The 11,278-nt window shown below is 36.5% G+C and overlaps 1 protein-coding gene across 4 annotated transcripts in view; it reads left to right on the top strand.

Annotated features, from left to right (window-relative positions):
* LOC108697259 (SH3 and multiple ankyrin repeat domains protein 1) overlaps positions 1–11,278 on the top strand; it is a 247,651-nt gene that overhangs the window by 226,975 nt on the left and 9,398 nt on the right. For 2 of the 4 annotated variants that reach the window (XM_041571590.1, XM_041571589.1), the window contains one exon: positions 193–942. In XM_041571590.1, coding sequence (XP_041427524.1) covers positions 193–763 — 571 coding nt within the window. In that variant the 3' untranslated portion in view covers positions 764–942. Of the gene's footprint in view, positions 1–192; positions 943–11,278 lie in introns of those variants that run through there. The other 2 variants (XM_041571591.1, XM_041571592.1) reach the window with 2 other exon arrangements.

Raw genomic sequence — 11,278 nt, 5'->3', positions numbered from 1 at the left:
TTTTCTGTGAGGTCTTAAGAGAGATTGACAAAAATACAGTCATGGCAAGACCATATACAGCTATAACATCCATGATAATTATTAGACATTTTAAATTTGGTACCTGATGTATATCTTGATTTATATGTCTGTTAAAAGCTGCAGGAACACATTAAACATTATTTCTGTTTTGTAATTGTGATTTTTCCATAGGATAGTTGATGATTCTTCTGGATCCTTGATTTCTTCGAAACCAGTAAGCAGTATGTATCACAACTGGCCCAAGTCTCCCCAACCGCCTTCAAAGCATCCCAAAAGTGTGGACTTTGATATTCGCCCTTCACTGAGACGATCACCAAGCCCTTCAGCTTTACCCACGGAACACAAAATAAGCCCAACACCCCGCCCTTCTTCTCTCCCAATTCTGCCTTCAGCCCCTGTTTACACAGGAGTTTATGACCTGAGAGGCTCCCCAACAGCTGGAGGTGAGTCCTTTCCCAGCTTCCAAACAGGCAGTCGGTCTCTCTCCCCAACACATTTTATTCTACCCCCTACAGAGAAGCCCTTTGCTTCCAAGCCTGTTCACTTCTGGACAAAATTTGATGTAGCCGATTGGTTGAACTATTTAAACCTTGGTGAACACCGAGAACATTTCCTAGACAATGAAATTGATGGTAGTCACTTACCTTCTTTAACCAAGGAGGACTACATTGACCTGGGGGTGACCAGGGTTGGCCATCGAATGAACATTGAACGTGCTCTAAAATTCTTCATAGAGAGGTGATCTGAAAATAGAATCTTTTGATTCATAGTGCTTACATTTCCGCATTCATCTATTTTTCCTAACCTAAAGCAGTTCGACATAGTGTCCAAAGGGAGGCTTATCTGAATGTAATATGAGAGTAAATGAAGAGCAAAAACTAACAAAAAAAATCAAAGACTATATAAATTATTATTATATATACACACACACAGATATATTTATTATATATACATTAACAATGATGCACAGAATTTTCATATAATGATTGATTCACCAGCTGCTTCTTTTACACTATGGGGCAGAGAGGCTTCATTGTGAGCTGTGACCTACACTCGGTTTTTGGGGGCACTGATGGTAATAGAATAGCAATGCTTTCATTTCATGTGCCCTGCTATTTTTGTTTCTGCACATTTACTGTCAACAGAGAATGTACAAGGAAGGCAGAACATGAAATATAGCAGACAGGGAGAAAAAGAAAAATAATTGAACATATGAGCGATGAGTGGATTGTGGGCAACAGGATAGAGAATCATAAGCCAAGTCTTCCCCCAAAATGTATTCCTAAATTGAGCAAATGGATAAAATGATAACACGGTATTACAACATGTGACATCAAGTTGCATTAGAGAATTAGTCAGTAATATATATTCCATTGGCTGGAGTGAATCCCGTCCTGCGATTGAAGTAAACATGTATTGATTTACTTGGTCATCTTGCAGTGGAAGATCATGGCAATCCATAAATGGCCATTGTTATTGTCACTGGGGTCACTCCATTGCATTTGTGGTGCCACTTTCCGAAATGTGCCCTAAGATTCAAGAAACCTCTGTAATTTAGAAACGAGAACATAATTTAATTAATATTCAAGCAAAAAAAAAATCTCTCTCTAGATACACAATATGTATATGAACTGCATCCAAGTGATTGCTTGTTTCAAAACAAAATAACGAATATAGCTCAGGATGTTATTTTTTTCTATAAGAATGGACAGGAGCCAAGGGGTTTTGTCTATATGAAAATGGATATAAAGGTCTCAAGCTGGAAGGCCAATGACAGGTTGTCAATAATTAGTGAGGATTTGCTGTATTTGTAGATACAAGGATGATTAACCTTCTTCCTCTTTCCAAGACAGCATTGATGGTTGTCTCATTACGTGTTCTATGGACTGAGTTCTCTCTTTCTCTTTAGCCAAAGCCGAATGACCACTGTGCTGTTGTGCCTGAGATCTCACTTTCCTTTTAAACTCAGACACAGCATTATCATTGTTTTATTTCTATCCCCCACCCACATATATTTATTTATTTATAGGACTGTAGTTAGGCACCACGTGCACACGTAGGACCTTCTGCTGTTCCATGGGGAATATCTGTTAGATATTCAATTGTTGGGTTAATGTTAGAGATATATAGCCTTACTTTTTGTTGTTTTATCAATTGCTTGTGTGTTTCAATAACTGTGGGCATGTATGACGATACTTCAAAATTGAAAACTTCTTGAGCGACAATAGAAAGAGATTTAGCACATGGGTATTTTAGATGGTCCTTTCTATAGAATAGGGGTTAGCACCTTGTGACCTTTATAGATCTACATTTGGAAGACGGCATATTGGTCTACCCTGCCATAGACATCATATCCTCCAACCTGGGGCTTTCCAGGTTTTAATCTACAACTCTTGTCTTGGACATCCTTAGCTTATATTACATTTCATTAGCATGCCCTTATACTCAAATATGGATACAGCATTAATGGAAGTTTAACCTACTTTTGAATATAGTGTTTCTTCTCTTTCATTGGAGTGAACTGTGGTGTAACTACGAGGGGTGTGTGCCCTTGGCACCTGCAGGAGAAAAAAAAGATAAATTGATAGCGGGAAGGCAGGGGCTTTTAACCCATGTGTGTAAGTGCAAGTGACACAGGTCCAGTGCAAGGGGGGGAGATAGTCAAACATTCTGCATACAGTAGTTACACCACTGGGAGTGAAGCATTAAACCCCAATATGATACATACAGACTTGTGCATAATTATGACCCACGGTCATGGCCCAGTAACCCACAGGATCAATACATAGTTTGTATTTATTGGTCACAGTACAAGAAAAAAGCTGATAGGATGGGATGAGTTTAACGGCTTGGACACAAAATTGAGCATAACCATAACAGTGGCATCTAAATCTTCATATACTGGCTTAGTTAGGGCAGACTATTTAGCATGGTACACACTATTTTGGCTGGAAAAAAGATGTAGCACAGTGTTTTTGCCAGATGAGTTAATTGCCTGTGCTCCATCAGTATGTCTCAACTCCTACTCCAGTACAAGCCAGCTATAAAAAAAGTTTAACTACTAACTACTAGTGTAGGGTCCTCCTCTGTGCCATTGTCTACCTGCATAGTCAAAAAACATTGCAGGTGGGAATAGTATATATTTTATAGTAACCCAAAGCTTCTTTGGGGCTATTGTTCTCCTTGTTGTCAATGCACTCTTTAGCAACATGTAGAATTATATAGAAAAATGGTTGTAAGAATCACCTACTGTTGTTATGTGAACCCAAAACATATAATAATTCAAGTCTTCTAACTTGGAACCCCTTGAGAGGGTTAACTCCAACGATTTTGGAAAACTGTACTGAAGCTACGCAGACAGTCAAATAACTTACATTTACGTGTGGGCATTCGTTTTTGGGAATACAGGTATGGGATCTGTTATCCGGAATCAACGTCTCTTTATCCAAATAATCAAACTTTTGATCCCAACTAAGATATAATTAATCCTTAATGGAAGCAAAACCAGCCTGTTGGATTTATTTAATGTTTACATGATTTTCATGATTTTCTAGTAGACTTAAGTTATAAAGATCCAAATAACGGAAAGATTTTTTATATGGAGAGCCCTGGGTTCTGAAGATTCTGGATAACAGGTCTCATACATATATTAAGAAAGGCGTATATGCCTCTTTGGCTCTTTGGCTATAGGACATTTACTGTACTGTAGCTGTGTTGGTTTTTTTTTTTATTGTAAACATTTAATGAGCTGGTGTTGCAATATCTTATACCATAACAGAGGTATTCTTTATAGACTTCATAGGAAAAGCATGTTCAAGTGGTTATTAATACCTAATTATTAGGGCAAAAACTGCTGCATTGTAGTAGCCAATGCAAACCAGTATGGACTTACATTGTAGTCACAGTAAGAGCTCTTGTCATAGAAAACTACAATGTTCGTCCATGGTGGGCTGTTTCAAGTGCTTTAAAGGACAAGAAAGAATCATTTACAAGGGGGGGGTTGAATATTTTAGGCACCCCCATTTACTTTAATTGCTACATTGTTTTCTTTGGGCTGGCACTCCTTTTGGGAAAATAATGGACCATGTATACCTTGTGTTGACTTATGCTTGACAGGCAGTATACTAAAATAAGAAGCCAGGCCGAAAATCACATTATAAATTCTATGCATTTCAACTGTCATACTGAAGTAACTTCACCCCACCTAAAATGTATACTTTAAAGGGATTCTTTCATGATTTTTATGGTTTCGTTTTTATTTCTAAATTACACTGTTTACACTGCAAATAATTCACTCTACCGTGTAAAATTTAATTCCTGAACCAGCAAGTGTATTTTTTTATAATATTGGTGTGTAGGCAGCCATCTCATGTCATTTTGCCTGGTCATGTGCTTTCAGAAAGAGCCAGCACTTTAGGATGGAACTGCTTTCTGTCAGGCTGTTATTTCTCTAACTCAATGTAACTGAATGTGTCCCAGTGGGACTTGGATTTTTACTATTGAGTGCTGTTCTTAGATCTACCAGGGAGCTTTTCTCTTGTATCAGGGAGATGTTATCTGGTTACCTTCCCATTGTTCTGTTGTTAGGCTGCTGGGGAGGAGAGGGTGATATCACTCAGCAGTAAAGAGTGACTGAAGTTTATCAGAGCACAAGTCACATGACTGTGGGCAGCTGGGAAACTGACACTATGTCTAGCAGATTTCAAAATTAAATATAATAAAAAATCTGTTTGCTCTTTTGACAAACGGATTTCAGTGCAGAATTCTGCTGGAGCAGCACTATTAATTGATAGAGAAAAAAAAAACACGTTTTCCTATGACAGCATCCCTTTAATGTAGCTACGATCCTAACCTCATAACTTTGTATGATGTCCCTTTGCATATTTAGGGGAAAAATTGATTCCAACAAATAATAATTTATTATTATAATATAATAACTAGTTATTAGATCATTCTAGTTAAAAAAAAATACAAAATGAAAATAAAATATAAAAAAAACTGTCTTCCAGATGATAAAAGGTATAGAGTCTTTTATTTGTGTGTTTATTGTTAGGTACTTTGACATAGGGGGAAGAAACTACCACAATTACCTACTTTGTGTCCAAGTGCTCAGGGCTAGATTAAACTGAAACCAACCAAAACATTATAATATTCACATGGCTAGAGCATTACAATGTTCCTGATTTTTAGCTTAGCTGAGACAAATACCAGTTATTATGCACAACTTTTTTGTGTTCTTCAAGATTTGTATACACTCATAAGTCCATTATTATTAGACCAGTTTTCAGATGAGTTTTCTCTTCTGATTTTCATGTCCAGAATAATTTTATTTATTTTGTATATAAAAAGCCAAATCCTCCACCAGCTATGAATGAGGTTGGAAATTGTTTGGATATAGTTGGAAATAAACAGTCGGCAGATTTATTGTGTATATAGGTAGATTTATTTATTTTTAACAAAGAGGTTTACCTACTTTTTTTGAATATTTGAATGCTTCAGCACCCAAGGTGTTTGGTGGTAGCACATTTGATTGGAACGGCAGTGAATAATGACACTTGAATAATACTTTCATGAATTTATCAAGTGTTGTTAAGAATTTATTATTAAAATTATGTTCCAAAGAAGGACTGGGTTGTTTGGGTGCAAATATTCTCTATATTTTATATGACAATAAGTAGAATCTTTCTTTAGATCAATGACATGTAATATTGTAAATTCCCTTATGGAATAATAATGGAGGATTAGACATGTTGTCTCACCACTGTACTGATAATCCAGCCTATTAGAATTATTGGGGGAATGTAATGAATGGTGGTAAAGGCAAAAACATATGTGCAATATGAATACATTTTCATTTGCGCTACTCAACCACCAAAGTAAAAAAGATGTCAGCAGTAAAAACTTATTATTATTATTATCATTATGCCACCTTCAATCAAGTTTAAAAAATGTGCGATTGAAAGTCGCAGTGCAATAAACTGTCTAATCAAAAGCATTTCATTGAAAAATGCCATTTTTATTGATATTTTTGTGAATATTTATTCAATTTATGCCTTTTCTTTTCACACTATCCTATGAATGGAAGCAACATTTTGAGGACCAGAAAGCAGGGTCAAATGTATTAATATCCGAATCTGAGTTTTCCCCAACTTGAGTTTTTAATTTTGCCAATTGAAGAAATAACTTGATAAATTCAAATGAAAACATGTATCAACTAAACCTTGGCAAGCTTCTATTGAAGTCAATGGGAGGTGCACACTGCACTGTGTGTGTTAATGACCATTCTTATTTTCTTGCATCAAGCATACTCAACCTTTGTTGAAGATCAATAAAGGTTAAGCACATCTCTTTTGTCATGTATGGCAAACCCAAACCTCAGGAGAGTGACTGGATTCCTGTCTAGGCATGCTCTTCTGCCTATAACAGCCATCTTTTGTTATGGCCTGGCCCTCAGCTACTCAAGTGCCACCAGGGTTGGACTGGGTGATGGGACACCTGAAAAAAACCTGGTGGGCTCAGCACTCTCACCAAACTTCCTCTTTTCGTACTCCCTCCTCGAATTTCCTCTTCCTGCACTCCCTCCATGAACTTCCTCTTCCTGCGCTCCCTCCTTGAACTTCCTCTTCCTGTGCTCCTTCCCTGAATGTGGTCGCGCTGATGTGCTGAGGAGCACAGAGAGGACTTTGGCAAGGGTGCCAAATGTACACTCTGAATAAGGAGCCGATGAGGAAGGAGATGGACAGTCAAACAGGCCAGATCAGAATCAGATGACTGCTACAACTCACTAGAGACACATAGAGGAATATTTATTAATGATCTCATTCAAGAATTTTCAAGTTTTGTCCAAATTTGATATAACAACTTAAAAAACAAGAAAATAAAAATCAAGTTTATTAAAAATCTTTTATCTTGAAAATTTGATCATATAAAAGAATTTAAAAAACAGTCATTCTACCCTTCATTTTCAATTAGTCTAATTAGAAAAATGGTAGAACAAACGAGATCCAATAATTGCACCAATCTCTCCAACTGGTCAGATTTATTAGCAGTTGTAAAATAACAATATTTGATGGTAATTAGTGAATTCGCAGAAAAATTGAGAAATGCCGAAAATCCGCCAAAATGCATTGAAGTGTACAGGTGACACATCTTTGAGGTGGTGCAACAATTATTTTTTAGTTGTGAGACAATTCCTTTTTGTTGTGTTACAATTTTTTTCACCCATTGGAGTCTATGGGCGTAATTTTTCTGGTGAAAAATTTTGCTTATGACTACTGCAAATGAATCTGATGATTGAAATTAATGGATCTATTTTCTTCCACCATTTTTTCTAATTAGTTTATAATTGGATCCTGCACACTCCCTTATGCTGTGCCTCACTTGAGTTGGTGGTGGTCTACTTAACGTACTATTGCTACTCTTTACTTCAGTTTCAAGTTATTCTTGAAAGTGAAAAATAGCTTGAATTTTGAAATAACAACCCTAACTTCTACATATGCGCGTCATTTTTTGCACTTAATAAATCTTGAAAATTTGAGTTTCAGAAACATAAATTCAAATTTGTGATTATTGTTTAAAAAGACCTAAAAATCGTGGTTAAGAAAAAGACAAATTCGGATTCTAATACATTTGCCCCATAGACTGTTAAACTATCCTGAGAAATGCTTTTCTAGCTGTTGGTCAAATTCTCTATTCTGAATTCTGCCAAGATGTCAGTACTTTCATCTGTTAATGATACACGTTCTCTTGCAACTAATGAAGATTATAATGAAGGATTTTGAAAGTATTTCACAATATTCACGGTTTAAGTAATCGATAATTGTATTTAATATTTCCTTGAGAGTGATGGGTGAATAAATTCACCTGGCAAGAATTTGCTGTGAATTTCCGCGTTTCATTGCCGGCTAATAAACTCGCGAATCTCAGAGGGTTGTTAGAGCTCAGTGACCATGTTGGTCAGGGCATGTTGCATTGGCAGAGGAGGAAATGATGAGGAACCATAACACTTTATGCTGTTCTGATAATTTTGTCTGTTGGCTGGCACAAACAGAACAATAGAAAGGCAGCCTTGATATGTGTGGCCCCACGTCTGGTATCCATCTACTTGGCAGTATCAACCTGTGTAGGGTTGGAGGCAACTCAGCCACCAATCCAACTGATAATTACCAGTTGCTTAGCAGATGAGGATTCAGATCTCAGGTGAACAAATACAAGTACGGGACCTGTTATCCAGAATGGGGTTTTCCGGATAAGGGATCTTTCTGTAATTTGGATCTCTATAACTTAAGTCTACTAGAAAATCATGTAAACATTAAATAAGCTCCATTGTCTGGTTTGGCTTCCAATAAGGATTAATTATATCTTAGTTGGGATCAAGTACAAGCTACTGTTGTATTATTATAGAGAAAAAGGAACATTTTGGATTATTTGGATAAAATGTAGCCTATGGGAGATGGCCATAATGTAATTTGGAGCTTTCTGGATAATGGGTTTCCAGATAATGGATCCCATACCTGTATTTGGGATTGATTCTATTTTAAAATATCAAGTGTTTCTGCGTATTTTGCTTTTATGGTTTCTGTTGCAGTACCCACAGTATGAATGTGGAGATTTGCATCCTAAGTGATTCATTTATTTCACTGAATTGAGACTATTTGCAGGAAAAAGGGCGATTCTGCACTTACCAAAACAAAAGAGAGAATAAGGTACATGCATTGTGTATAGATGTTGCCTAGATACAGTACATTGTAAGCTATGCTTTGTCCTTTTAATTAGAGCCTGCTATTTTATACCTTACATAAAAAACATAGGCATCATTAAAGGGCATGTAAAGGCAAAAAAATAAAATCCCATTTTTACTTTCTTTAATGAAAAACAAACCTATCTCCAATATACTTTAATTAAAAAATGTGTACCGTTTTTATAAGAAACCTGACTGTTTGCAGTGAAATTCTCCCTTCATTTACTGCTGTGGATAGGAATTGTCAGATGGTCCCTAACTGCTGAGCAGGGAAACAATCATACTTATGAACAGCAGGGGGAGCCCCAGCCTTACTTCCCAGCCATGCAGAACTCAAGCAGCTTTGTTTATGACGATCCCTAAGCAGCCCAGACCACACTGAGCATGTGCACAGTCTTAGTCTTGCAAAGATGTTTAACAAAGTTACAAGATGGTGACCACCTGTAGCCAACTTTGAAAGCATAAATTATTTGTTAGATTAGGCTTGTGGTGCAGTAAGTTCATGTTTATATTTAGTATTCAAAATACAGCATATATAAGCCTTATTCAATTTGAGACTGTACATGCCCTTTAAGGCAACAAAAGGCTACAAATCAGTCGTATCATAGCAAGACAACACTAAGGGGCCGATTTATCAAAGGTCAAGGTGAATTTTCAAATTGAAAAAATTAGAATTTTGAGCTATTTTTTGTGTACATCGACTAGGTAATAGTCCAAATTCGATTCGAATTTGAAAAAAAATCAAATATCGATATTATGTACTGTCTCTTTAAAAATTTGATTTCGACCATTCGCCATCTAAAATTTGCTGAATTGCTGTTTTAGCCTATGGGGGACCTCCTTTGGAGTCAATTGGTGGACTTTGAAGAATCAAAGTTTTTTTGGGGAAACTTCAAATCAAATTCTTTCGAATTACTACGATTCGGCCAAAAACAGACCTATTCGACCAAAAAAAAAACTTTGACTTAATTGGTCTCGGTTGGTATTTTTGAATTTGAATTTCAAAGTTTTTTCAATTCGAAATTCCACCCTTGATAAATATGCCCCTTAGGGGGTTATTTATCAAAGTCTGAATTTACCTCAATATTTTCTGCTACAAACTCCAATCAAATCCACTCAGGTTTTTGAGCTTATTTATTATTTCATTTCCCCCAAAATTTGCTTTGCGGGAAAAAATCTGATTTTCAAATTTTTTCCGATTTTCACGATTTTTTCTGATTTTTCACCAGAAAGCTCAGATCACCAGCGCACATCAAAAAATTATTGGGACTTCTCCCATTAACTTATATGCAACCTCGACATGCCTGAAATGCTGGATTTTCTGATTCGGACTTTTCCATCCTCTGGGTTTAATAAATTCCAAAAAATTTTTGATTTTTTGAAAAGTCTGAATTTTTCGTGATTTTTGCATTCGGAGTTCAGTAAATAACAGAACAATCACATAAAAACGGGGTCTCCTGGAAATTAAAATTTGTACCAATTCAAGTAACCCATAGCAACCAATTAACTTCACAAAGGATGCTAAATGCTTCCTGCTGATTGGTGGCTTTGGATACTAGATCTGGTTTAAACTCATCAAAACACTTTTATTACACAGGTGGTTTCTGGCCATTTCAGTTCCAGTCCCCTTAAAGGGTCTGGGCTTGGGGCATTCAAGAGTAAGCCCAAATGCCAGTTGGAACAACTGCCCATGTATAAAAGAGTTAATAGAGTACGTAATCATAATCAGTAACATTTTTCATTTCAATCATTTATTACTGTCAGTTGAGACATAATCATAATTTGAACAATGTCTATGGTGTTACTTTGGTGGGAACAAAATTAGTTCCCAACAGGGATGGGCGAATTTGTCCCGTTTCGCCGGAAAAATTGCGAAATTCTCAAAACCGCGAAAAATTTGAGAAACGCAAATTTTGACGCCTGCATTAATTTTGACACTCTCGTCCATTCACGTAAATGTTGATGCCCGCGTCAATTTTGCCACATGTGTTAAAGTCAAAGGTGTCCAAACATTTTTTGACGTGCAACGGTTTTGACGCAAGCGACTATTTCCAAATTCTTTGGACGCCAGTGAATTTTCTCATCAGTTTCCGAGAAACGTGGAAAATCGCAGAGAAATCGAGCCTGGTAAATTTATTCGCCCATCACTAGTTCCCAAAAAGATAGTCAGACACTGTAGTGTAAATAAGAAAGTGCATGGTTTAGTCTTCCTGTGATTTTCATATTGTTTGCTGGTTGCGTGAAAATCTACATGGCAAGTTTGGAAATCAGTTTTAGAAATCTTAACATTGTTGCACAATAATTCAGCTTAGTCCTCGCTGTCCGACAAGATGGCTGTTTGGGAAGATCTACTCTGGCTTTCAATTGCAATGTGTTCTATGAGCTCATTGTATTTTTCATTTGAAGAAAAAGAGATGCAGAAGCGTTGAACAATTTTTAAAGCTAAACTTTGCTTGTACTTCATAGGGTATGTACAGTAAGTCTTTATTTTGTCAGACCTATGTTAGCTGTGCAATA

The sequence above is a fragment of the Xenopus laevis genome, chromosome 7S, assembly GCF_017654675.1.
Source record: "Xenopus laevis strain J_2021 chromosome 7S, Xenopus_laevis_v10.1, whole genome shotgun sequence".
Lineage (NCBI taxonomy): Eukaryota > Metazoa > Chordata > Amphibia > Anura > Pipidae > Xenopus > Xenopus laevis.
Note: the sequence above shows the minus strand (reverse complement) of the source record. Positions and strands in the feature narration are given on the sequence as shown.